The 25,588-nt window shown below is 41.7% G+C and overlaps 1 protein-coding gene across 1 annotated transcript in view; it reads left to right on the top strand.

Annotated features, from left to right (window-relative positions):
• The window catches only part of DDR2 (discoidin domain receptor tyrosine kinase 2), a 53,283-nt gene that overhangs the window by 16,439 nt on the left and 11,256 nt on the right, over positions 1 to 25,588 (top strand). The window contains exons 2-11 of the mRNA XM_079696766.1: positions 4,450 to 4,552; positions 6,039 to 6,270; positions 6,584 to 6,731; positions 7,123 to 7,228; positions 11,247 to 11,430; positions 15,600 to 15,843; positions 18,947 to 19,009; positions 19,815 to 19,945; positions 22,839 to 23,049; positions 24,815 to 25,038. Of these exons, the coding sequence (XP_079552892.1) occupies positions 4,450 to 4,552; positions 6,039 to 6,270; positions 6,584 to 6,731; positions 7,123 to 7,228; positions 11,247 to 11,430; positions 15,600 to 15,843; positions 18,947 to 19,009; positions 19,815 to 19,945; positions 22,839 to 23,049; positions 24,815 to 25,038 (1,646 nt within the window). The remainder of the gene's footprint in view (positions 1 to 4,449; positions 4,553 to 6,038; positions 6,271 to 6,583; positions 6,732 to 7,122; positions 7,229 to 11,246; positions 11,431 to 15,599; positions 15,844 to 18,946; positions 19,010 to 19,814; positions 19,946 to 22,838; positions 23,050 to 24,814; positions 25,039 to 25,588) is intronic.

A 25,588-nucleotide genomic window follows, 5' to 3' on the forward strand; every position in this document is an offset into this window, starting at 1 on the left:
TGCTATTCTTACCATATTTCATTGAATTTAAGAAACTTCTGACTCTAAGATGTATCATTACTTTCTGTGCCTCTAAGGAAAAAAACAAAACAAAACAAAATTATCTATGACTCACTATTTGCTTGCAAGATGCACTCAGATTTGTAGAGATGCTAACATGTGAAAAGAAAAGGGAAATGTGGTATTCCAATTCTCTTTCCTCCACCCTACGAAGGTTATTATGTTATTAAATTAAATACTTCAACAATAAATGCAGATTTCTGAAGAAGAAGCACACAGTGTGCTAGAAGAACAGCAAAGAGGCCAGCATGGCTGACGGGAAGGGTAGGGTGGAAACGAGGTCTAGGACACTCAGGGCACAGATGATGTGTAAGGATTTTGAATTTTATTATGAGTGAGATGGGAAGTTAATGGAGTGCTTTGAGCAGAAGAGTTACATGATCTGATTTACATTTTAGTAGATACATGGGACAAAAGCAGGCCAGTAGGAGGTTCTTGTTCTCTTCTTGGTGATAGGGGACAGTGAATTGGCCTAGATTGGTAGCACAATATTTGTAAAAGGTAGGTGGGATACAGGAATATTTTTAGAGTAGCTAATATGATTTACTATTACCTGATGGACTGGATATGAAGTATGAAAGGAGTCAAGGATGGGCCTCAAGATTTTTGGCTCAAGTCATTGGAGGAATGGAGTTGGCTGAAATGGAAAAAGCTAGGGAATGAGTTTTGTAGGGAGACTATATTTCACTCAACTTTCTTCTTATTCCTCATCTATATCAATCTCAAAGGTTTACCTTCTGTTTTCGATAAATTTTTTTTTTGCGGTACGCGGGCCTCTCACTATTGTGGCCTCTCCCGTTGTGGAGCACAGGCTCCAGACACACAGGCTCAGCGGCCATGGCTCACGGGCCCAGCCGCTCCGTGGCATGTGGGATCTTCCCAGACCGGGGCACGAACCCGCGTCCCCTGCAGTGGCAGGTGGACTTTCAACCACTGTGCCACCAGGGAAGCCCTTGATAAATGTTTTTTAAGCAGCTATTCTCTCCCCTGATGTGCAATGAGAAATAAAAGGAATAAAAACAAACAAGATACAGTCCTATTATTTTTCCCTCCAAAAGTTTGGCATCTGTAGGGGAGATAGGACTCACAGAAATAATTATATTACATGGCAGTCTGTACCTACTGCTATAACAGAGATGTTGAAAATGTCAGAAATCAGAGGAAGGAGAAATTTATTGGAAGTGGTACTATCCTCCCTCAGAAATGCTTGCTTTAGTTGAGTATGAGTTCATTAGCCTGCAAAAGGAGGGTGCTAGATAGTAACTTAGGCTAGTCTTTCCACTGCAGGTACACTGACCTTGCTGTACCTCCAGCAGCCAAGAACGCTCTTTCCTTGCATTTCCTGTGCCCTTTACACAAAGCAGGTTCCCCTCTGGAGTCACCTGGCTTGCTGTCTTCCTTCACTGAGCTCTCTGCTCAGTCAGCTTATCTCAGAGGTCTTCGTGATCTCTTTAGTTAAAAGAGAACCTATTCCCTTTCTATACTTTATTTTCTTCACAGCATTTACCATCTCCTCCCCTACTAAATTTTTATTTGCTTATTGTCTTCTCTCCCACCCTAGAATGTAAACTCTGTGATGAAAGGCACTTTGCTTTGTTTGCTGTTGTAACCCCATAAAAATCCCCCCCAATCACTGGGTGAATGAATTAATAACAATAGGATATTTTAAAAACCATGGATTTAGTAAGCAACAAGCAAACAAGTAGATTACCATGCTGTGGGTGATGTTGAGGTTGGACTGGATTTGGGAACGACCTTTGGTTTCGGAAGGGACGGAGGGTGCCAGAGAGCAGCTCGCTTACTGATCAGCTGAGCTGCCATCAACATCCTGTCATCTTGGGAGAGACAGCTTTCCTCAGGTCATTCTTTTGGCTAAACCAGAGCGGGGCAGTCTGGTGCATGGGGACAAACTTTGTGTTAGGACTCAGAGATGGGATCTAAGTCAAACCCCTATCGCTTAATAGCCATGGGACTTCAGCTGGTTTCCTCATATACAATTTGAAAATAATAGTACATGCCCTCCCTACCACATCGGGTTACTGGGAGGGTAAGAAACAGGTAGGCGGGCTTCCCTGGTGGAGCAGTGGTTAGGAATCCGCCTGCAATGCAGCGGACACGTGTGCGAGCCCTGGTCCGGGAAGATCCCACATGTCGCGGAGCAGCTAAGCCCTCATGCCACAACTACTGCAGCCCGAGCGCCTAGAGCCCATGCTCTGCAAGAGAAGCCACCACAACAAGAAGCCCTCACACCGCAATGCAGAGTAGCCCCTGCTCACTGCAACTAGAGAAAGCTCGCACATAGCAACAGAGACCCAACACAGCCAAAAATAAATAAATAAATAAGTTTATTTTTAAAAAGTCATTATAAATATTGGCTATATTCCCTGTGCTGTAAAATTTAGAAAAAGAGGTAGGCAGTTGGACAGCCCTTTTCAAATTGTGAAGAATTGTATTTTAGGGTTCAAGATGGCAATTGGGGGCACTATGACATGGCTGATAGCCAAAAGAGCCAGGAATGTCTGCCGTGGCGAGCCAGGCCCCCTCCCCAGGATGTCCCTGAGGGAAATATACACACAGGGGACAGTGGCAAAGGGAAAGCAAAGTTCTACTTTATTAGTAGCTGGGCTTGTGTCCTAAATGCCAATGCAGGTGCTCTGGTAAACTGGACTGGGACATGTAGCATGTGGCTTAAAGGCCTCCAGAAGCCTCTCCTTGCCCATTCAGTCACTGATGCTCAGGACTAAAACACTTAGCACATGCAACAACATGTACAAAAAACTTTGAGGAGGAGGCCAGAGCAGACCTTTAGTCAGGGCATGGCCTTTGCTGCCTGATAGGATGAAGCAGAAGAGAGGACAGTGCCCTGTGTGTGACTTTGAAACGTACATTGACCTCACTCATTGGTAATTTTGGCCTCATTGGGATCCTGTATTAGTATTTCCTCATCCTTACTCCTCCCTTCAATTTCATGTTCCAGAGTCTTCAGATTTTGAGAATCTGATGCTTCATTCCTAAACCTCCCAGATTCAAGCATAATGATTATCTGCAGAGCCAATCACCTCTGATGGAGAAATTATACATTTGACAAGCATAGGCAAAATGATACTTTCAAATCTGACTTGGAAAATGCAGTGGACAGTAACATAGAAGAGTTTCAGCTGGGTATATGGCCATGTTTCTTGTCAAAGCTGCCTGTATATGGTTTTGCTTAATCATACTGTTTCTTAAAGTGTCAGCTGGCCCTTGACTCAGAGTCATCCTTCCCTTTCCTAGGGTTGGACAAGAATCCGGGAACTTTTCTGGGTGTGATACGGACAGAAGGGCTTCTTGCCTTCAGCTTGTCATGATTATAGTGGATATCCTTATTCTCCAAGCCCTCCATGTTCTTCAGGGACAGCAGTTTGGCTGTTTCTGTGCTAAGCTTGGACACAATGCTCACATGAAACCATTTTCCCTTTGATGTTTTGCTACCTCTCCAGGGAACTTCTAGGAAAGGAGCTTGGTTCCTGTTAGCCCTGTAAGTTGCCTACCTTTGTCTCCGTCTAGCCTAGGGAAACCTCACCCACCTTCCTGCCACCTCTACTTCATCCTACGGTTGCTTAATGAGGGCAGGCTTTCCAGAAAGCCATTAGTCTTCAAGCAGTTTCTTATTTCTGCCCAGTAAACATAAATCTCCCATGGGGCGAAGGAACAGGAAGGCCTTGGCTATCTGCTTTGGAAAGGGCCGTGAAGATATACAAATAAAAATCTCAATATATTATCCCACCCCAGAGGTTACTTTTTGAAAAACAGCTTCATTGACATATAATTGACATACAATAAACTACACACATTAAAAATGCACAATTTGGGCTTCCCTGGTGGCGCAGTGGTTAAGAGTCTGCCTGCCGATGCAGGGGACACGGGTTCGTGACCCGGTCTGGGAAGATCCCACATGCCGCGGAGCGGCTGGGCCTGTGAGCCATGGTCGCTGAGTCTGCGTGTCCGGAGCCTGTGCTCCGCAACGGGAGAGGCCACAACAGTGAGAGCCCTGCGTACCGCAAAAAAAAAAAAGAAAAGAAAAGAAATGCAAGTCTGCTAATAAGGAAATAGGGATGGGCCATAGTGTTATTACCAAATAAAAGAATAAATCAGCACATAACAGTATTGTTAGAGTTTGGACCAAAAGATAAAGTTGGCTGAGGTTCAATGCTTGGAAGATTGAACACTAATAAGTTTGGAAGCAGGGCCAGGAAGAAAAGGCTGAGAGAGTCATAGTGGTCAAACTGGGGTCATAGAGGGGCCTAGTCCCTCTTTCCTGTCTAATAATCAATTGCATTCTAGCTGGGGGTCTCTGAAAATAAAATAAAAGGATTTCCTCTCATTTCTCTTTGGTTTCTCTTGCTTCAGCCATATGCCGCTATCCTCTGGGCATGTCAGGAGGCCACATTCCAGATGAGGACATCACAGCTTCCAGTCAATGGTCAGAGTCCACAGCTGCCAAATATGGAAGGTGAGAATGGATGTCTCAAGAAAACCTGAGTTCTAGGTTGGACAGATTACTGACTCAAGGGTCTAAGGAAGAAGTGTGGTACTTGGTGGGAGCTGGTGGGAATGGGGGAAGGACATCAAAGTGGACCTGCTCTGCATGTTTTCAGGTAAAGAATTTGGGGCCCGGCAGCATGTGCTGGTCTAGCAACCTCACCCTAACCACAGGGGCCCTAGAGCCACACCACCCACAGCAGATCAGCTTATTGATATGCAGTGCACTTGCTTTATCTCACGTTCTCACCATGAGCTGTTGCAGGAAGTGGACTACAGTGGTACATATGGAAAAGTGCAGATTATGTAGGTCACTGAGAGTTAGGAGACACGGCCCTCTTCTCAGTGGGTGTTTGTGAAACATCAGTCACAGTGCAAGGCATCAAGGCCTTAAATAGACATTGAGGCATCCAACAAATTCTTCCCTCCTCTCAAGGACACCTAACATAGAAGGGCCACCCCCATCCATAAACAAAGTGTGTTGGGTTTCTTGTGGTCTACTATCAGGGGTCATTTAAAGCAATAAACTATTGCTTGTCAAAAATTATTGTCAAAAACTATTCAGCTTGTTAAGACGTAACCTTCTTCCTGGAATCTAGTTCTTTTGGTGTAAAGCACTGCTTTCTGTTAAAATGGAATCATCCATAGGAAAGGCAACCCTATAAACCTTCTCCATGATTTCTGTCTTAGTGTATGAAAGATTAGAGTGATGTTTGGTGGGGTTGGAAGGGAGCAACAATGAGTAGGTGCCGTCTGTGAGAGAAGGCACATTCCAGGGAAGAGGAAAAGGGGTAAGAGGGTCCCAAAATAAGCCTTATAATGATTTCACAGTTTTGTTTGTGGGTAGCTCAGCCTGGAGGTAGTAAAATGAAACCAGATTATTTACTATTCCCTGACATATTCTTACCCCTCACTTTCACCATAGGTTTCCATGGCTTTTTGCTGAGCTGCCATGCTCACCCTGCTGGTTAAAATTCCACTACATTACACAACCCACACTGCAGGTCTTATGATTCCTCCCTCCCCACTCTTATAACTTGATATCCAGGCAAGGAGTGGTTAGCCTTGTTATGCTGAGACTGAAAATGGGGGGTGGGGGTGAAGGTGGTAAAATAACTCAGTGGGGAATAGAGGGTAGGAAGGGTTTCACTGCATGGGACCTCCCTTGAGATCTCTAAATCAGGATGGGAAATAAAGGCTCCATGTCATCTGAAGGCCTCTAGCTTCCTGGTGGTGACTGTCTTTCTGGGTTTCATGGTGCCCCAGGAAGAGGGAACTGACCACAAGTGGGTACTGTGGTGACAGTCAGACTGGTAGGGAGAGCCCAAAACGTCCATCTGGACGGGACTCCCAGCCTGCTGTCTCTCTTCAGCACTTGGCAGCTGCTTGCTGGGGACTGGTAAATAACTCTGTGGTTTCGTGGTTCCTTCCTCTACCCCCAACCTTCATCAATCAAGGCTGGACTCAGAAGAAGGGGACGGAGCCTGGTGTCCTGAGATTCCAGTGGAACCTGATGACCTGAAGGAGTTTCTGCAGATTGACTTGCACACCCTGCACTTTATCACTCTGGTGGGGACCCAGGGGCGCCATGCAGGGGGCCATGGCATTGAGTTTGCCCCCATGTACAAGATCAATTACAGTCGGGATGGCACTCGCTGGATCTCTTGGCGGAACCGGCATGGGAAACAGGTGAGAAGAAGACACATCCAGACCCTGGGATGTCTGGGACCATATTTTGACTTGGGCTAGAAGAGGAAGTACACAGTTTGTCTATGTAAGTGTGTGTGTCTGCAGACCTGGGATGCCCTTGTAAATGTGTGACCCAAGATGAAGGAGGGTGGGGTGGGGGGCACACATAGGAATATCAAGGCTGCTGAGTGGATACATTCTGCTCCTTGAATTAAAAGGAGAGGTTCCATCAGAGAGATAATGACTTGGGGAATGAAGAAGAGTCAGCATAACTTCATAGCATCTTCTCACTCTTTCTTTTATCTCTCCTCAGGTGCTGGATGGAAATAGTAACCCCTATGACATTTTCCTAAAGGACTTGGAGCCACCCATTGTGGCCAGATTTGTCCGCTTTATCCCAGTCACTGATCACTCCATGAATGTGTGCATGAGGGTGGAGCTTTATGGCTGTGTCTGGCTAGGTAGGTCTCTAGAGAGAGCATGCAGACCTTATTAAAAACCCCATCCCCTGGGAAATAAAGGCAATCAAATCAGAAAGAGAAATTACTTTCACCAAGAATTTCACTGGAATTACTAATCACCAAGAAGTGATCCCCTCTTGGTTAGAGTAAAGAAAGGAATATTACTCATCCACCCAGGGCTTGGTGCCCCACACCTGGCATACTGTATTCCAAGTCACTTTGCTGACTGTTGCTGAGGAGTACTCCCTGTGTGCCCAGATTGAGTCCTAGGTGGACACATTGCTCAAGATTGCAGTCTTGAAGCCTCAGGTAGTTCCCTAGGATAGTTGTTCTGAGCAGCAGGTGCACCTCCTTCCCAAAGGCACTGACACATCTGTGTTTCCTTTGGCAGATGGCTTGGTGTCTTATAATGCTCCAGCTGGACAGCAGTTTGTACTACCAGGAGGCTCCATCATTTATCTGAACGATTCTGTCTATGATGGGGCCGTTGGGTACAGGTAAATTCTGGGAAACTTTAATCATCAGAGTGGGGGAATGGCCACCATAAGAGAATAATATTTCATTATGGCCTGGGAACAATAATCAATGACTCAATCAGTCAACTAGCTAATGTTTATTTAGCCCTTATACTAGGCATTTTGAGATAAATTTAGATGAAGTAAAATATGTAGTCTTTATTTGGAAGGAACTAAGAGCCTAGTTTGGGAAGACAAAGTAATCAGAAGGAAAACAACAAATTATACAAAGTAAGGGCTAAACTTTGTGGTACGGCTCTGAGTACGGTAGCCATAATTTTTGACCCTCAAAACAAGATGTGTGGTCTGACACAAATAATAGCCTACTTATGGAGACAAAGGGACAGAAGATTTGAAGTTACAAGTATAATAAACTGGACAGATAAAGAAGTTCAGAAAGAACGAACCCCCAAAATGAAAATGCTTTAGAAATTGTGAAAAGAAGGAGACTATTAAGGCTTACAATAGACAAGGAAAGATTCTAGGATGAGATGATAATTGGAGCAGAGGAGGTAGGTAGAGGGGAGCAGAGGAAGGGAATCAGGGATGAGGACCAGAATGGCCTGACTATAGCAATAGCTAGAACTGGGAACAGCAGAAGGACCAATGGATACATGAAATGAACCAAGGGAGGACCATGGTGAAGTATGTTCAGATACAGAATGAATTTAGGGTTGGATAAGAGATGTTCCCACCTATCCCAATTCACTCCAAGTCTTGCCGTTCTTCTTCTACCCCACTTCAACACTTTTCTCTCTTAGGTTAATCTTTGTCGGCAAAGATTGAGCCTGGCAGAGAGGTTAGATCATAGTGAAGTCCACACCAGATGATGGAGGTTGCTGGTGGTTGAGAGAGAGATTAGTGAGTCTCAGGAAGAGGAGTGTGGAATTACAGCACTTCCATTGTCTTGGGTGTGAAGAATAAACTACTGCCCTCCAGTTTCCATGCCTTGTGTGAAGCTTCCATGCCCGACTCATCCAGTCTTCTATTACTAATCACTTCCTTTCCATCTACTTAGTCACTGTTCTTCCCCTTTTACATAATCTGTCTTGGCATCATTTCACTTAGCCACACCCAACTGCCATCAACTCAAGGCACAGAGGAAATCAGAGATCAAGTGAATTCAGTTTAGTTTAGTAAGTCTTTGCTAATCAACTGTTACTATGTGCAAGGAATTTGGTAGGGATTCAAATATAATAAAGTCATTGGTCCTACCTTTAAGAAGCTCACAGTTAGGAATGGGGACTAAACAAGGATATAAATTACTATGATACAAGTATAAGAATAAGAGATACACGATGAGTGCTTTGGGATTCAAAGAAACCAGGAAGCTATAGAAGGAAAACAGAGCATTGGGAGTGAAAACACCTGGATTCATGTCATAAAATTATTTCTGTTTGCTATGAGGCTGAAGTGATAAAAAAAAAGGTATATAAGGAAAGCATTTTGTAGAGATAATGTGCTATATACATGTAAGTTATTATCTGATTGGAGGACCAGTTAAAACATAATAGAATAGATGAAATCTGAAATGACCCCAAAGGATGGGTAGAACTTTCACAGGCAGAGAATCTTGAAATGGCACTTTAGGCAGAGGGAATACCATGATTACAAAAGGATCATGGTTGTAAAGTTTAGGGGAATGTCTGGGAAAGATCAGCAGTTTAGTTAACCATGTGCCATATTTATGTAGCAAGCCAGTAGGTTAGAAGCATAGCAAAGCAAATTTTGTCATATTTTGGAGGAACTTGAATGTCAGGGCCAGGAAGAAGAGGGGAGGAGCAGGAGTTGTTCTTCTTTACCAACATCATCAACACAATGTGTCACTGAAGGTTTTTAAAGCTGGGGAAGAGCATGATGGGAGTTGTGCTTCAGACAGATTAATCAAGCTGCATTCAAAGATTAGATTTGAATAGGAAGGGAGGAGATGAGGGGGACATTTTCTAATTCCAAATTCTGTCAGATGAAAAGAATTAGTGACCCAGGCCATAATGCTGACTGTGGGAATGGGAATGAGAAAGATACTCATTTAGGGAACATTTGTAGTCTGATTGGATACAGGGGGCAAGACAGTAATGTGAGAAAAAGAGTTAGATGAAACAATAGTCTAAAACAATGGAGATGACACTTATTCATTCAACAAACATATTTTGAATGCTTATCATGTGCCAGGGACTCTTAGTGGATATGGAAGAGAAGTATAATTGACAGAAGTGGGAAACCTAGGTGAAAGACTTAGTTTAGAAAGGGATGATGATGGATTCAGTTTGGAATATAAGTTCAAGGGACTGACAGGACATTCAAATAGAGAAATAAGGCAGGTAACTGGAAATATGGCTCTGGATGAACCCCAGAGGGAAGATAACAAAATAATCACAGAGATTTAGACACAGTTAGCTTCTACCTAATAATTGAGGTCATGAGCTATCTAGCTGGGGGGTGGCTAAGTGATGAGATACAGAGTTACCTAATTCAAACTCTCAGGAAATAAACAGTCATAGTAGCAAAAATTACTTATTTAAATTAAAAAAAATTCTAAAAGTAATATATACTGTTGTAGAAATTCTAACAATTCTAAAGTATATGAAGTAAAGAGGGAAAGTTTCTTTCCTTATTTATTAAATTTTGATGAAAGAGAAATTGAATAAGCATTCCTTTTAATTTGTACTGCTTTTCTGAAGACTTTCATGGGGATTTATTTTTCTGGGGATAATGGGAAATATATTCATTGCAAGTAAACTTATGTTCTCCTAGCCTTCTGATCTGTAGAGAGAAGAAAAAGATGGCAAAACCTTGGAAGGGAGATCCAGGCTCTGGTCACTGTGGATAAGGCCAGTCAAATTTTATAATTTGCCAAACATTTTTCAATGAACAAATATATTTAAAAATGTACCTGTAAGGCTGGCATAATCACTCTTAATCCTTTTTTTTTTTTTTTTGGTAATTCACAAATTTTACATAACATTGGTTTGCCTATAACCTCATGGGTCACATGGATTATTGCTTGAGTGTGAATATCCCAATCTCTTCATTTGGGAGACTCTTGACATATCTTCCAGAGCTTGAGGAGAGAGAAGTTCCACACTATGGGTTCTTGTTCTGTCCCTCCATAAACAGAAGGAAGGAGGTCTCTTTACGTTCTTCACATAGTCAAATTAACATCAATACACATCCATCCCACCCAGCAGTCAGGTTTCTGGCAAACTCAGCCATTCAAACGGAGCCTTACACTCGGAAGTGAAAAGGCTGCCAGGCTAGAAAATAAAACGAAATCCAGCGCCTGAGACTCTCATGTGGTCCATGCATTTTACTCCATGAGTCTAGTATTCTGCAAATGTAATTAAAGTTAAATATAAATCAGTATTTAAATTTGTTAGAAGTTACTTTTTCCCCCTTTTGTTCGATATCGAATCAAGTTGTTGGAGATGTGGGGTAGAAGAAGGCATGACTGGCTTCCCTGGATTTGATTCACTGAACAATGACAAAATGCAGTCAAAGGAGAGTCAGAAAGTTTCCAACCAGCTCTGGGACCATTTATTTAGTGATGAGCAAGTGCCACCATCTGCTGTATTATTTGTTCTATGCATTCATATATTTACTCATTAATGGATGAATTAGCCAAATGCATTTGATAATATTGAATCATTATATAAAGACTTGTTATGTTAAGTATATAAGAACAGGTAAGGATACAATAGATCATAGAAAGCTTTTCATATAAAATGATTTTAAAAAGGTGTTTAAAAGTTTTGCTATTATAGAGTTAAGCATCAAATATTTTGTAAAATTCATTTATATGAAATTCTTAGTTCTCCACTGATGCAGGATAAATGAGTCAGTACTACAAAATGTATTGGATTTTTCATAATTCTTCAACCTCCAAGATAATCAGCTCTTACAAAACCTGGGGTGAAGAAACTGGGTAAAATCTCTTCCATGAATATGTAATTAACTCCAGGTTCCTCTCTTCCTTTTCCTTCTCCTCTTTTGGCTTGAGCAGCATGACTGAAGGGCTGGGCCAATTGACCGATGGCGTGTCTGGCCTGGATGATTTCACCCAGACCCATGAGTACCATGTGTGGCCAGGCTATGACTACGTGGGCTGGAGAAATGAGAGTGCCACCAATGGTTACATCGAGATCATGTTTGAGTTTGACCGCATCAGGAATTTTACTACTATGAAGGTCAGTGGAGTTAGGCGTAGAAGCCAAAATCATGGTGTAGGGAAAAAGCATGCTGGAAAGAACCCTAGGGTGGTGCCAGCAGAATGGCATTCAAGTACATATCCTGCTGCTAACTAGCTGCATGCATTTCTTGAGTCACTTCATCTCTCTGGGCTTGTTTCTTCATTTGTAAATAAGGATGTTAGATAGGTTACTGTTTCACAATGTATTTGGCTGTTGTTGTCTCAACACCAGAGTGGACATATCTATTATGCAAAGTGGGCACAGTGTCTGGGACCCACGCTACTTGTAAGGCCCATGGAAATGGTTTAACTTCTTTTACTGACAGAATAAAAGAAATGAACTTTAACATCGAAAGTTATTACCTTTTTAACAAAACAGTTGCAAAATATAATTTTAACATATTTTTTGTGGAGGGAGTGGCCCACAAAGGCAGTAGTGACGAGGCCCCTTGGAAGTCATTCCATGGCCCTGCCCAGCACTCTGTAGGGAGGGGACACACTCTTATCAGTAAGGGTGTCTCATTGCAGCTCTGATTCTCAATGGAAGAAGAAGGAACTTTGTATTTTGAACCACTTCTCACCCCTGAGTGTTTCCTCCATGCCCACAGCACTAAGAAATCATGACAGAAGATCCCATACTGTTCTGTTCCCAGAGTTCTTTGTTTCCTATCTATTATCATTTATCTGTCTATGTGTCTGGCTCTCTTACTAGACCTCAAGCTCCTTCTTAGACTCTGCTTTCTGATCTTTGTACCCAAGCGCCTGGCACTTAATATATACAGGCTCAATAAATGTTTGCAAGTGAACAAATGATATCCTTTATTGCCTACTCTAGCCATTTATGGTTATAAATACCTCTGCCACCTGGGGTAGAAGGAGGAGGAGATATGATGAACATCAATAAGACACTGAGAATATAATAGTATTTTCCTAACTATAAGCAGAAACTTGAAGAAGGACTGGGGCCAGGCAGGAGGAATCGCTGTGACTCCTGGCTGGGCCACCATCCGGATTCTAGACCTCAGGCCCAGGGTTTCAGTTTGTCTTCTCTGTGGGACCTCCGTGACTCTTTGGCCAGTCAGAGGAGTTGGTTATCCAATGAGTGAGATTCAAGGGTGAGATGAGGTGGTTTTTCTAAGGCCTCAAATGTAAATTATTAGGTTTTTTTGTTTGTTTTTTTCTGAAACACCATCACCCAGAAGTCTGTATTAAAATGCAAGTATTTTACCTCAGGGAGAGTAAAACAATAAAAAAAATTAATGTCTTAAATGCAATAGCAGAAGTTATTTTATCAGTTAATTATTACAGAGTAGTTAAGAGTGAGTAGGTAAATTTCATTGAGTACTTGGATGGAAGCTGAAAGACCTGGGAAAAGCCCAGACTGGGTGTGCTCTGGGGAGAGTTAAGTGCAGACCATGAGAAGAACTGGAGGAGGGGACTTAAGGCCTGATTTCCATTTTCTCTGGGGTAGGGCCTTTCAGGAGAGCCTACCCTGGATGTAAGGGTTGAGGACCTCTCCGTTGGTATGGTGAGTTTCCTGATACTTAGCTCAAATGATCATTTTTCCTTTTCTCTTACTCAATCCCAAGTACGTTTCAGAGAGAAAGGAATGGAAGAAAAGTCCATGCAAAGAGTGACCAGATTGGATGTTAAACCTGAATTCTAGGTTCTGGGGGTAAACAGATGAATAAGAAATGGTCCCTACCTTGGGGCAATTTGCAGTTCAGTGGGGGAAGACACTATTTATTTGCAAAAGAATGTATGTAGAATGACATGGGGACCCTGAAGAAGGGAAACTGTACCATTCCCAGTAAATAAAAATTTGTTATTCTTGGCACAAAGCTGGAGTCAAAAAGAAAACGCATGTCTACTGTATCACTTTCACATGTTAAGATGATAATATCTCCTAGTTGGATTAATAGCTACTAGTTAAATGATGAGAACAGAAGTATCAACACATACCCAATCTGCCAGTGTGTTGCTCATAAATGGCTCTTGGGAAGTTGTAAAATGTGTGTGCAATCATGTGTTAACACATTATTCTTTACAGGTTTATGGGGCGGTGGAGGGAAATATGCACAGTAACAAAACTATGTATGCTTCAAGGAAAAATTTATTTGTATTGCTGAATAATGTGTATACCCAATATGTACCTATGAACATGTGTATCAATTCATTATATATCATTGGGAGAATTTCTAGTCACACAAATAATAAAATGTATTTTAAAGTCCCCATAAAGTTATAATATTTGCTGAATTGACTTTGACCTTCCTGAGTCCCCAGCAGCTCCTGTTTAACTAGTTTATCACAGATCAAAATTATTCAAATGCATATGTCTGCATTTAGAAGGTACCAGAAACATCTCAGGAGCTGACTCAGAGCTAGTCTTCTCAGGACTAGCAGGCCAAGCAGGTGTCTACCATATTTTAATTTTTCTGAGACAAATGAAAAGTAAAAGATGACTTTCAGGTCACTGAAGTCTTCTAGAGAGTAGTTTTTTGCTTCTTAGGCAAAGTACTGCATATTTCCCTCCCTGCCCTGATTATAGTTAAAATACAGCATTTAAAAGAAAATCAAATCCATAGAGCATTTAGAAAATGAAAAATTACATATATCAAAACCAATGGGATACATATAAAACCACACTGAATAAAATTCATGGTACTGAATACATTCTTCATTATTTTTTTTTAATCTTGGAGTGTAATTGCTTCACACTACTGTGTTAATTTCTGTTGTACAACAAAGTGAATCAGCCATATGCATACATATATCCCCATATCCCCTCCCTCTTTAGCCTCGCTCCCACCCTCCCTATCCCACCTCTCTAGGTCACTGCAAAGCACTGAGCTGATCTCCCTGTGCTATGCTGCTGCTTCCCACTAGCTATCTATTTTACGTTCGGTAGTGTATATATGTCGATGCTACTCTCACTTTGCCCCAGCTTCCCCCTTCCCCCCTACCCCATGTCCTCAAGTCCATTCTCTATGTCTATGTCTTAATTCCTGCCCTGCCACTAGGTCCATCAGTCTAACATCAAAGATAAATGAATAAACCAATTAATTAAAGTTAGAAAACTATAGAAATGATCATAAATCCAAGAGCTTATTTTTGGAAAAATATAAAATAGAAAAAATTTTATTATACAAATCAAGAAAAAATAAATTGAAAGAGATTCTGAAACATATATATAAATGCATTTTAAAATATATTCTATTTATTACATAAATATGTTAAGTCCACAGGAGAATGAAATCCTATGCTATTTACTTGCATTCTAGAAGGATTCCCAAAACATCTGTAGGAAAAATTATTACCTTCCCCACAGGCTACTTATCCAACACTTTGCAGATTTCAAAACATCTGAAAAATGTATTGAAGCTGTAGCTGGTATTTCTTTGATTTTGTTCTTAGCCTTGTTCCATTTACTTGTGTTCAATAAACTAAACTGTTAATTCATCCCAAGGAAGGTACAACAAAAAAGCTACCTTCCTAAAGGCCTTCTTTTCTCATCTCAGAAAATATCTATGAGGAAGATTTGAGGCTCTCATCAGAATGGCTTTACCTAAGCTGAATTTCATTAAGAGAGATAATTAAGTTTTGTGTCTCTGGCTGACAAATGCTAATACCCGGCAGTCGAAATGAGATTTCTAAAGAAAAAGATGAAATTATATTGCATTGTGTATTATTTCAGGTTTCTCATCTAAACCTGTTGAAAGAAGTAGACTGGCTTTGGAATGTACATAGGTGAAAGTAGTTCAGAATTGCTCCATTCTGGGCAGATAGCAACTGTGGTTGAGAGGACTGGAATGGTTGGGTTATAGAGCAGAGAGAGTTCAGGGCAAGGAAGGAACTGAGAGGATGCTGGTCCAGCCCTCAGTTAACAGATAAGGACACTACTCCCAGCAGCATGCAGTGAGGTAGCCAGGGGAGCACAACTGCAAAGAGGTGACTGGGGTAGCAGCCCAGGTTTTATAAGGTATCACTGCCATTGTGAGATTCCTAGAAGGGAAAAACGCAAGACTGCAGAGCACCAATTATTCACCAAGGGTGGTGCTCAGAGAAATTTGTCAGGTCTAAGATCTTACTGGGTTAGGTTGCACTGTGTCCCTAGTGCCACCCAACAGGGTCACCCTGTCACTCACATGCCTCTTTCTCTGCCAGGTCCACTGCAACAACATGTTTGCTAAAGGTGTGAAGATTTTTAAGGAGGTACAGTGCTACTTTCGCTCTGAAGCCAATGAATGGGAACCTAACGCTGTCTCCTTCCCCCTTGTCCTGGATGACGTCAACCCCAGTGCTCGGTTCGTCACGGTACCCCTCCACCACCGCATGGCCAGTGCCATCAAGTGCCAATACCATTTTGCTGACACCTGGATGATGTTCAGTGAGATCACCTTCCAATCAGGTTGGGAGCTTGGGGGCCCCTTAGGGAACTGGGAGCAGGGTGGTGAAGGATGAAGGCGGTGTCCAGAGCTTCTCACTGGCGGGTGTCTGAAAGGAGGACGGTTGTACATGTGGCTTCTCATGGGTAGATAGAGGGACTCTTTTCTGCGACTAGTGTGGTTGTGGAAGGGTAGGGATGAGGATGTGGAAGTGGACAGAATGTTTACTTGGCTCTCACACACATTTGTCTAAAAGAGATATAAGATAAAGGATTAAAGAAAATGAGTACAATGTGTTAAAACCTTTATGTAAATCAAGCCAGTTAAGGGGAAGCACACTTAAACATTATTAAAATATTTAAATGAAGATGTCTAAATAAAAGTAAAGAGAACAATGAACCCCCATCCATCACCTAGCTTTACTAACCATTGATTTTTTTTGTCATGCTTGTTTCATTTATTCCTCCCTTTTTGGTACAGTATTTTGAAGCAAATCTGAGATGTTATTTGATTTCACTACTAAAATTTTAGAATACACCTGAGAAAATAACATTACCTTCATAATAATGCCATTATAACATCCAACAAATTTCTTAGTAAATAATTCCTTAATATAATATAATAGCCAGTCCACATTCAAGTATCCCTGATTGTCTAATAGTGTCTTACTACAGTTGGCTTGATTGAATTAGGATCCAACTAATTAGCCCCTCTTGGTGCATTTCCTTTATTATATGACTAGGTGGTATCTCTTTTAACCTAAAACAGTTTTAAAAAAAAATTCCATTCTGGTTTCGCTGATTACTTTCTGTGGTGTAATTTTACTGGAGCTTCTATCCTCTGTCATCCTGTAGACTGGTGGTTATATCTACAGGTGAATTTGATTCAAATTCAATATTCATTTTTGCCAAGGACTTTTCATGGATAGTGCTGTGTACTCTATGCTGAACCTCATCATGGGGATGTTATGTTAGAATCTCTTACTTTTAGTGATGCTAAGATTTATCTCTGGGCTCAGGTGGTTATCCTTTCATTGAAAAGTTCCCAATGAACTTTCTCCTTAGGTTTTATCCTCCGTTGATGACCAGTGCTTAAATTATTTCATTAGGAGTTGCTAAATGGTGATTTTCTAATTCTTTTATTCCTTCTGCATTTATTAGCTGAATTTCTTCTGAATAGGAGAACTATTCCCCATATGCTTGTTAACCCTGAAATACAGTTCATGTTGGAAGGGCAGCATACATAATTAATTTTTTCATCAATTTACAGAGTAATGGGTCAATGCTCTAGCAACCTTCAGTGGTATCTAATAGATTTTATTTTGGTTTTCATCCTCACTAACATTAAAGAGGACACATTTTTAGAGATGTGTTAAAAAAAGGATTTTTAAAAAATTTACTTATTTGGTTGCTCTGGGTCTTAGTTGCAGCAGGCGGGCTCCTTAGTTGCAGCTTGCAGGCTTCTTAGTGGTGGCTCACCCGCTCCTTGGTTGCAGTACATGTGTTCCTTAGTTGCGGCATGCGAACTCTTAGTTGCAGCATGCATGCGGGATCTAGTTCCCTGACCAGGGATTGAACCCAGGCCCCCTGCATTGGGAGTGCGGAGTCTCATCCACTGTGCCCCAGGGAAGTTCCCTCTCTGAGGATTTAAATCTTATGACAGGATTCTTTACCTGACTTAGAGAAGCATCCATCTCTTATTCAAAATAGAAGTCACTAAGTATCATATATGTACAGTTGACCCGTGAACAACATGGGTTTGAACTGCATGGGTCTATCTATATATGGATTTTTTTTCCATAGTAAATATTACAATACTACACGATCCACAGTTGGTTGACTCCATGGATGCAGAACCTTGGATATGGAAGAACCATGTATATGGAGGGCTGATTTTAAGTTATATGCAGATTTTCCACTGCGCAGAGTACTCAGTGCCCCTAACCTGCACATTGTTCAAGGGTCAATGGTACATCTCAAAGAGGAATATAATTACTTAATTCAATACAGTTTCTTCCTGAGAATCTCTTCTTTTTTATTCTACTGACCAGAGTCCTTTTAGATACTGTTTTGAATCTCAGTCTTAAGGGTCTGACTTTACAGCACTTATCTGATTGTTCCTTGTATATCTCCTTCACTGTTACTTCCTCTTTATACCATATACTACTTACAATGAACATGTGTGCATTCATGCATAAAACATTATTGAGCATCTACTATTTACCATGCACTGTCTTAGTTATTAGGTTACAATGACAAATAAGACAATGTCCTTGACCTAAAGGTGCCCAATGTTTCATAGAAGATGGATGAGTAAACTTAAAATATGAGACACTGTGGTATGTACTAAATGATATAGACACTGGGTACTACGGAGCCAAAGAAGAAGTAAATCCAAATCAGACTGAGGCAGGAGTATATTATTTGGAGTAGGGTGGCCTACTGTAACAAAAACTCCAATAACTTATTATTGCTGACTAATTATTATTTATTATTACTGATAGTCTTTGCATATTCTAATTCTTGACCCCCTTGATTAGACAAGTCAGAGGGAAAAATTAGTTACCGACATCAATCTGTCAAATAAACTTTTGGGAGCTAGTCCTAGAAGCTTCAACATCACTGTAAATGATACTCTAATTTATTTCTAAGGAAGAAGGCTTAATTTATAAATTAAAGAGCTAGGACTATGAGGCACAGTGAAAACTCTTTTGTAAAACACCGTAATTTCCTTGAAGGGAAATCACATCTTAACCCTATGTCTGTCCTATGTCTACTTACCCATTGTATTCTCTCTACATTTTGTTGAATTTGGATCTCACTTCCTATGCATGATTTATGATAATGTGTGGTCACAGCCCTCTGATCACTCTCTTTAACTTTTTTGTACCATGACACTTAGTAGGTATTAATTGAAACAAAATTTTTACAAAAGAAAAGTTGCCCTTACTATTTAGATGAATGGTGATATTTTTTACTTAATATATTATATGATTTCATTTCTAAGAAAGGCTTTTAGCAACACAGTAAATCGATTTCACAAAGTGCTAGCTTACAACCTGCCTTCAGAAAAACCACTACCGAGCTGTCTTCTCCCCAGCTCTGACTCACCCTTGTTTTGTGACAGATGCTGCTATGTACAACAACTCTGGAGCCCTGCCCACATCGCCTGTGGCACCCACAACCTATGGTATGTATGCTTCTTGGTTATAAAAATTAAGTTGAAGGGACCTCCTGGAGGATGAAGAAGGGTGGAGATTTGCAAAGGCTTGACTGTGTAGCAGGCTTGATACCAGGTGGCTTTCAATGAAGAGTAGCTCTGGAAAGATAGGACAGACCACCTCCAAAGTTAAAGGCCCAACCTCACTCTCTTCCCTGCTGGTCCATGTGATTCTTCTGCTGAGGCAGAGTCTGGAGCTGTTCCAACTGCTTCTTAGAAGTTTGGGAAGCTTGGAGCAAAAACAGGGAAAGGGATATTTCTAGGTGAGACCCATTGTAGGGATCTCAATGAATGAATGGAACAAAAAGCTAGTCTCTCCAATTGGAGAGAAATATGGAAAAGTGTATGCATTGCTTCAAACAGTCACTGGCTGTATAAGTCAGCAATCTGGGAAGCACGTGATCAAGTGTCTCCAAAGAGGACTCTCAGCTGCCTTGGCATGTCTCAATGAAGAGTGAAACTGATTCTTCACCTGTTTTTCATGAGGTGTGATTAGGGGCCATGGTATAAAGGGAGCAAAATTTTGGGAGGAATGGAAAACCTCTCCATTATCCAGTCTAATACATGAGGAAGAGGAAGCTACTGTCCCATGGATGAGGACTGTAGGATATAGGAGCACAGTAATACAAGAGTAGCAAGACCAAGTGTTAAGTGGCATCTTGTGGAATTATCCTGAAGGAATAGGTTCTGCCTTCTTTTCTCTAGTCCAAGCCTTTATGCTTTTCCTTGCCCCTTGAGATGATAACATTCTTCGTCCTTCTTTTCCTGGTTACAGATCCAATGCTTAAAGTTGATGACAGCAACACTCGAATCCTGATTGGCTGCTTAGTGGCCATAATCTTCATCCTCCTGGCTATCATTGTCATCATCCTCTGGAGGCAGTTCTGGCAGAAAATGCTGGAGAAGGTGAGGAAGTGCAGGACAATCACGGGGTAGGAAGCTGCTCCATCCTCTCCTGTGCTGCTTCATTAATATCCAAGCCAAGTTTCTCACAATTCTATTCCTACTTCTTTTTGTACTTGAAAGTTATGGTTGGGGAGGACCTGCGAGTCCAGTGGTTAGGACTCTGTGCTTCCACTGCAGGGGGCACATGCTTCCCCCATGGATGGGGAACTAAGATCCTGCATGCCACGTGGTACAGCCCCCAAAAAAGAAAGTTATGGTTATGCATCCTTCTGAGTGCCTCCTCAGATTCTTTTAGTCTAGGCCAAATGATCTATATAATTTGTATTACATTTGTCTAACACTTTACAGTCTGCAAAGACTTTTTCCTTGATTTTACTTGAACCTCATTGAATAATTGTGAGTTGGGCAGAGTAGTTATATTTAACTGTTTTGCTCATGAGAAAATGTGATGTGCTCAAGGTCATACAGTTAATATCCTGCTTTCTATGCTTGTTCTAATTGTCAGTCTTGAAATATGTTGATTTCTTTTCTTCTAAAATATATACCTTTCACCACGGATGGAATATCTATGACTTTTCTTGGTGTCTTAGACCAGATAGCAATTCTGGGCGCTGCTGCTAAATGTGTGACACTCTTGGGGTTTGCTGATGATAAAGTGTTTCTACCTTTAGTCATGGACATTGTTCCTGGTCAATGAGCTCAAATGGATGTGGACTGTGAGAGATCATAGATACTCTGGGCTGTGAGGCTTTGAGGTGCCCATCGAGGGCAGGGAACAGGAGGGAGGGTATAGGCTGATTGTGTTTATAGCCTAAGTATTTGGGGATGGGATCTCAGAGGAGACCAGTGCCTATGTAGAGTACATACCAGAAGAGGGGAAAGGGCACTGTGAGAATGGACTGGAACCTTCTGAACGCTTTGTGAGTAGGACAAGAGGAAGAGGCTGAAATCAGAGAAGTGAGGGGAATGACCCAGAGAAGTAGCATGCAATTCCTTCTGATCTGTTACACATTCAAGTTCTGAGATGATTGAGGTTTATTTTTTTTTTTTTTTTTTTTTTTTTTTTTTTTTTTTGTGTTACGCGGGCCTCTCACTGTTGTGGCCTCTCCCGTTGCGGGGCACAGGCTCCGGACGCGCAGGCTCAGCGGCCATGGCTCACGGGCCCAGCCGCTCCGCGGCATGTGGGATCTTCCCTGACCGGGGCAAGAACCCGCGTCCCCCGCATAGGCAGGCGGACTCTCAACCACTGCGCCACCAGGGAAGCCCTGAGGTTTATTTTAAGGACTTTAGTCAGGAATATTTCACAGAAGAGAGGGTCTCTTTGCTTCCCACAGAGACTTCTAAAATTAGTCTAAAAATTAAATTAAAGCTTTCAATCCATAAATAGTGACTGAAGGCTGAAAGGCAGAATCCACAGAGAGCTCACTCAGTGGCATGATGAGGCAACATCAAAACCTTTTGTCTTTTAGAATGCTAGAACACACTTGGTATCTAAATTCCACGATGCGGGGTAGCAAAAAGTGGTGGTGGTAGCAGCTGATGGTCTGACAGTTCATTGGACAGCTTGAAGCTGTGTTCTTACTGAACAGTCTGTTATGACTGCATTTTAGTTGAGGGGGGAGAGTCTGTGTTCTCTTCCCTGTGAGCTATTTTTCTCTTTATGTGAGCCAGAATTTACCACTCTTTGAGTCTTTCTTCTGAGTCCCACTGGAATATATTCATGGGCTGGGAGAAGAATTTTGGATTGGAGACTCTCCAGGTAAAAGGGAGAATAAAAATTTTGCCCTTGAATATTTAACTTGGTCCTTCAAGAAATTCTTTCTGTCCCTGTACATCCTGAGTAAGATAACTCAAGATGATCTGGAGTGACACAGGATTGCTTCTGGGGGAAAGAATTTTTTTGTAGAAGACTCTTAAGCATACCTATGTATTCCAAATACATTGCTCAAAATAGCCTTATGCTGTAGTATTATCTGCAGGATACTTACAGTGGTGTCCTCAGAACTTTCTCTTTGAGAGAGTCACCCGATATTTATTGAGTACCTACTATGTGCTGGGCTCCATGCTCAGTATTGAGGATATTACTGCAACAAAGGAACTCTCAGTCTCGGGTATGGAGCAGACATCTAAGTTTCTCCACTGAGCACCCAAAGTGTGTTTGTTGGAGTAGAACGTTTCATGTGTTTAAATCCAAATAGTCACATATACTTAGATTATGAGATTTTCCTTTTGAAGGAGCAGGCAGGTCATATTAAATAGAATGACGGAACAATTAGCTGTTTTATTCTTCTTATTCCTGTGTTAGGTATAATTCATGTTAGTATCCCTAGCACCTAGGGCTTTCCTTTCTTATTTTGTAGCCATTTTATTTTTGGTTAGTAAAAATGCGGGGTCAAGGGGGTATTACCCTAATCTACAATGCCAGAGTGGTCAGGTGAACTACAGATTCATCATGTTACAGCACATTTTTTGCGTTAAAGAGCATTTTAATTTATGCCTACACAAAATCAATCAGTTGAGTGGTGTCAGGAAAACCCATTATTTAACAGAACATTGAAAACTGTAAGACTGAGAAATTCTTTGATTGGCTACTGATAGGTTCTAATGGTGTCACGTGAATAAGGCTTGTAAGTGTTTCAATGGAAGTTAATTAATGTTGGCAGTGCAGAAATTTGGAAGTTAAATTCTGCCTTGAAGAAATGAAAGATGATTCTGAGCTTCTACAACACAGGCACTTGTGGAACCAGACTGAACCCCTGTCACTTGCATTGCTTCTGGAGTTTGAGTATTAAAGAGTTATTTCATCTGAGTGGAAGAGCTGGGTTTAAGAAGAGGAAGGAGTGATGATCCCTTTTGTGTCAACATGCCTTTCTCCCCTGTCCTTCTCTTTCAGGCTTCCCGGAGGATGCTGGATGATGAAATGACAGTCAGCCTTTCCCTGCCAAGCGAGTCCAGTATGTTCAACAATAACCGCTCCTCATCGCCAAGCGAGCAGGAGTCCAACTCCACTTATGATCGCATCTTTCCCCTTCGCCCTGACTACCAGGAGCCGTCCAGGCTGATACGGAAACTCCCAGAATTTGCTCCAGGGGAGGAAGAATCAGGTGAGGATGAAACAGTGAGCAGAAAATTGAGGGACAAGATTTATAAAGGTGTGACACTATTGCTCCTACTCAACCAAGTCTAATTTTAGCCTAGAGAAGTCCACCTTCTCCTGGGAAGTCCACACTTTCTTTCTAGATTTGGTCTACTGCTGCTCCTAATTGAATCTGGACATCTCTCCTTTTCTACTGCACGTAGCAGATGTTTGGAGGGACCCACATGTCAGAAGAAGATTAATAAATAAAATGCGTTACTAAGGTGTTAACACCAGAAGAACCTAAACAGTCCAACTAGTCCAACCTTCTCATTTTTCATAGGAGGAAAGTGAGAAGGCCCAGATAAGGTACTCACCCAACATCAAACACCAATAGGGGTAAATTCAGGACTAGAATTTCACTTGGAGAAAAAACAACGAAGCTAAAGAGATCCTAGAATTCCCAGGTTTTAGTCACCTAGATAATTGAGTTACTTAACTTTTGTTCATTTCTCTTTGGTGAAAATTTACTTGACTAATACAAGATTTTATTATGAGAGCAAATATTTCTTGTCTTTTCTCAATAAAATGTTGTTTTGGTAAAACGGTGCCAATTGATTCACATTCCAGTGTCTTTTAAAAAGGGCTGCAGAGTGACATCAGAGGGGATGCTGGGGTCATTGCTGAGGCTCAGAACAGCTTTTCTGTCCATAATGTCAGCATCTGAGGAATGACCCCAGTCAGTGGAAGAGGACTGATGGTGTTCAGGGGAGAGCTGATTGGAGAAGTAGCTGGACTAACCATGAGAGCAGAGGCTTTTCAAGGGAGTCCTTCCAAAGGAAGAAAGGAAACTAATGTGTATTTACCACTCAGTGGAAAGCAAACATTGAAGGAGCGTATTGAACTACGGGAATTTTACAGAGACAGCAAGAATAGGGATGTAATTTATTTCCTAGGCCGAACCAAAGTGATCTACCTACTTTCTGAAGTCTAAAAATCCCCCCTCATGTTTTAATATTTTTTAAAGTTAGGATGTGTCTTAAGCTAGATCATATACATTTAATCACAGTTTTTAATCCCTGAAATAGGTTATTAAAATCAGCGATTATATCTTAAAATTAAGGAAATATGCCATTAAATCCTAAAACTTTAATACTCCTACCCTAACTGGTATAGTGAGCCTTCCTGGCGCTTCACCACAATTCCACAAGATTAACCAAGGAGGTTATTTTTTATTTTTATTTTTTTTAAAGAAGATGTTGGGGTAGGAGTTTATTAATTAATTAATTAATTTTTGCTGTGTTGGGTCTTCATTTCTGTGTGAGGGCTTTCTCTAGTTGTGGCAAGCGGGGGCCACTCTTCATCGCGGTGCGCGGGCCTGTCACTATCGCAGCGTCTCTTGTTGTGGAGCATGGGCTCCAGACGCGCAGGCTCAGTAGTTGTGGCTCACGGGCCCAGTTGCTCCGCGGCATGTGGGATCTTCCTGGACCGGGGCATGAACCCGTGTCCCCCGCATCGGCAGGCAGATTCTCAACCACTGCGCCACCAGGGAAGCCCCAAGGAGGTTATTAATGATCACGTAGTTATGAGGAGAAGATAAGAGATAAAATGGTGCCTACATTCTGGAGGCCCCAAGAAAGAATCTCCAGAGGAATCATTCTCCAAGTAAGAATGTCATGGTGTAGGTTAGGCTGTCTTGGGGGCATGTTTTAGCTCTCCTCTCAGATTTCCTTTCTTGAAGATATCTCCAAAGAGGCCCCTTGGAATGAGACTCATTGTCCTTGTCTTTGCAGGCTGCAGTGGCATTGTGAAGCCAGTCCAGCCCAGTGGGCCTGAGGGTGTGCCCCACTATGCAGAGGCTGACATTGTGAACCTCCAGGGGGTGACTGGAGGCAACACCTACTCCGTGCCTGCCATTACCATGGACCTGCTCTCAGGGAAAGATGTGGCTGTGGAAGAGTTCCCCAGGAAACTCTTAACTTTCAAGGAGAAGCTGGGAGAAGGCCAGTTTGGGGAGGTGAGCTGATTCTTTGAGTGGGGCCTCCAGTCCTTGGTAGTTCAAAGGAAGTGGTTGAATAAAAATGGTCAGTAGAGCAAACTGTCCCATCCAAAGTGGATTCACACCAAATGTCTCCTCCACTTGTCTCTCCTTGCATTGTTCTCTAGAAGACTAGTATTGGTCAGCCTCATCTTTGTCAAACAGCTGTGGAAATCCTGGGAATTCTGATTTCTATATAAGAGTTTTTAAAGCAGGAAAGTCACTAGACTTAGATATTCTGAAAAACATTCAATATTTTCCAAAATTTTTACAACAGGTTACAAAGGGTGGGGACCCATAAGATGTGATCATCTTTTATAAACTGTCCAAGAACATCCTGCTATTGGATAGCCACTTTGTTTTTTCCCTTTTAATTGGAGTTACATGTAAAATGGTCAAAAACAACCTCACCCCTGCCTTTGGTCCCAGAACCAGCCACTAGGGAATGAATCACTAACCAAGATAAGGAGGAACACACTTCTCAATTGCCCTCAGAGTGATGCATGTAATATTTGACTTTTCACTCTTA

Source organism: Hyperoodon ampullatus, assembly GCF_949752795.1.
Source record: "Hyperoodon ampullatus genome assembly, chromosome: 2".
Lineage (NCBI taxonomy): Eukaryota > Metazoa > Chordata > Mammalia > Artiodactyla > Ziphiidae > Hyperoodon > Hyperoodon ampullatus.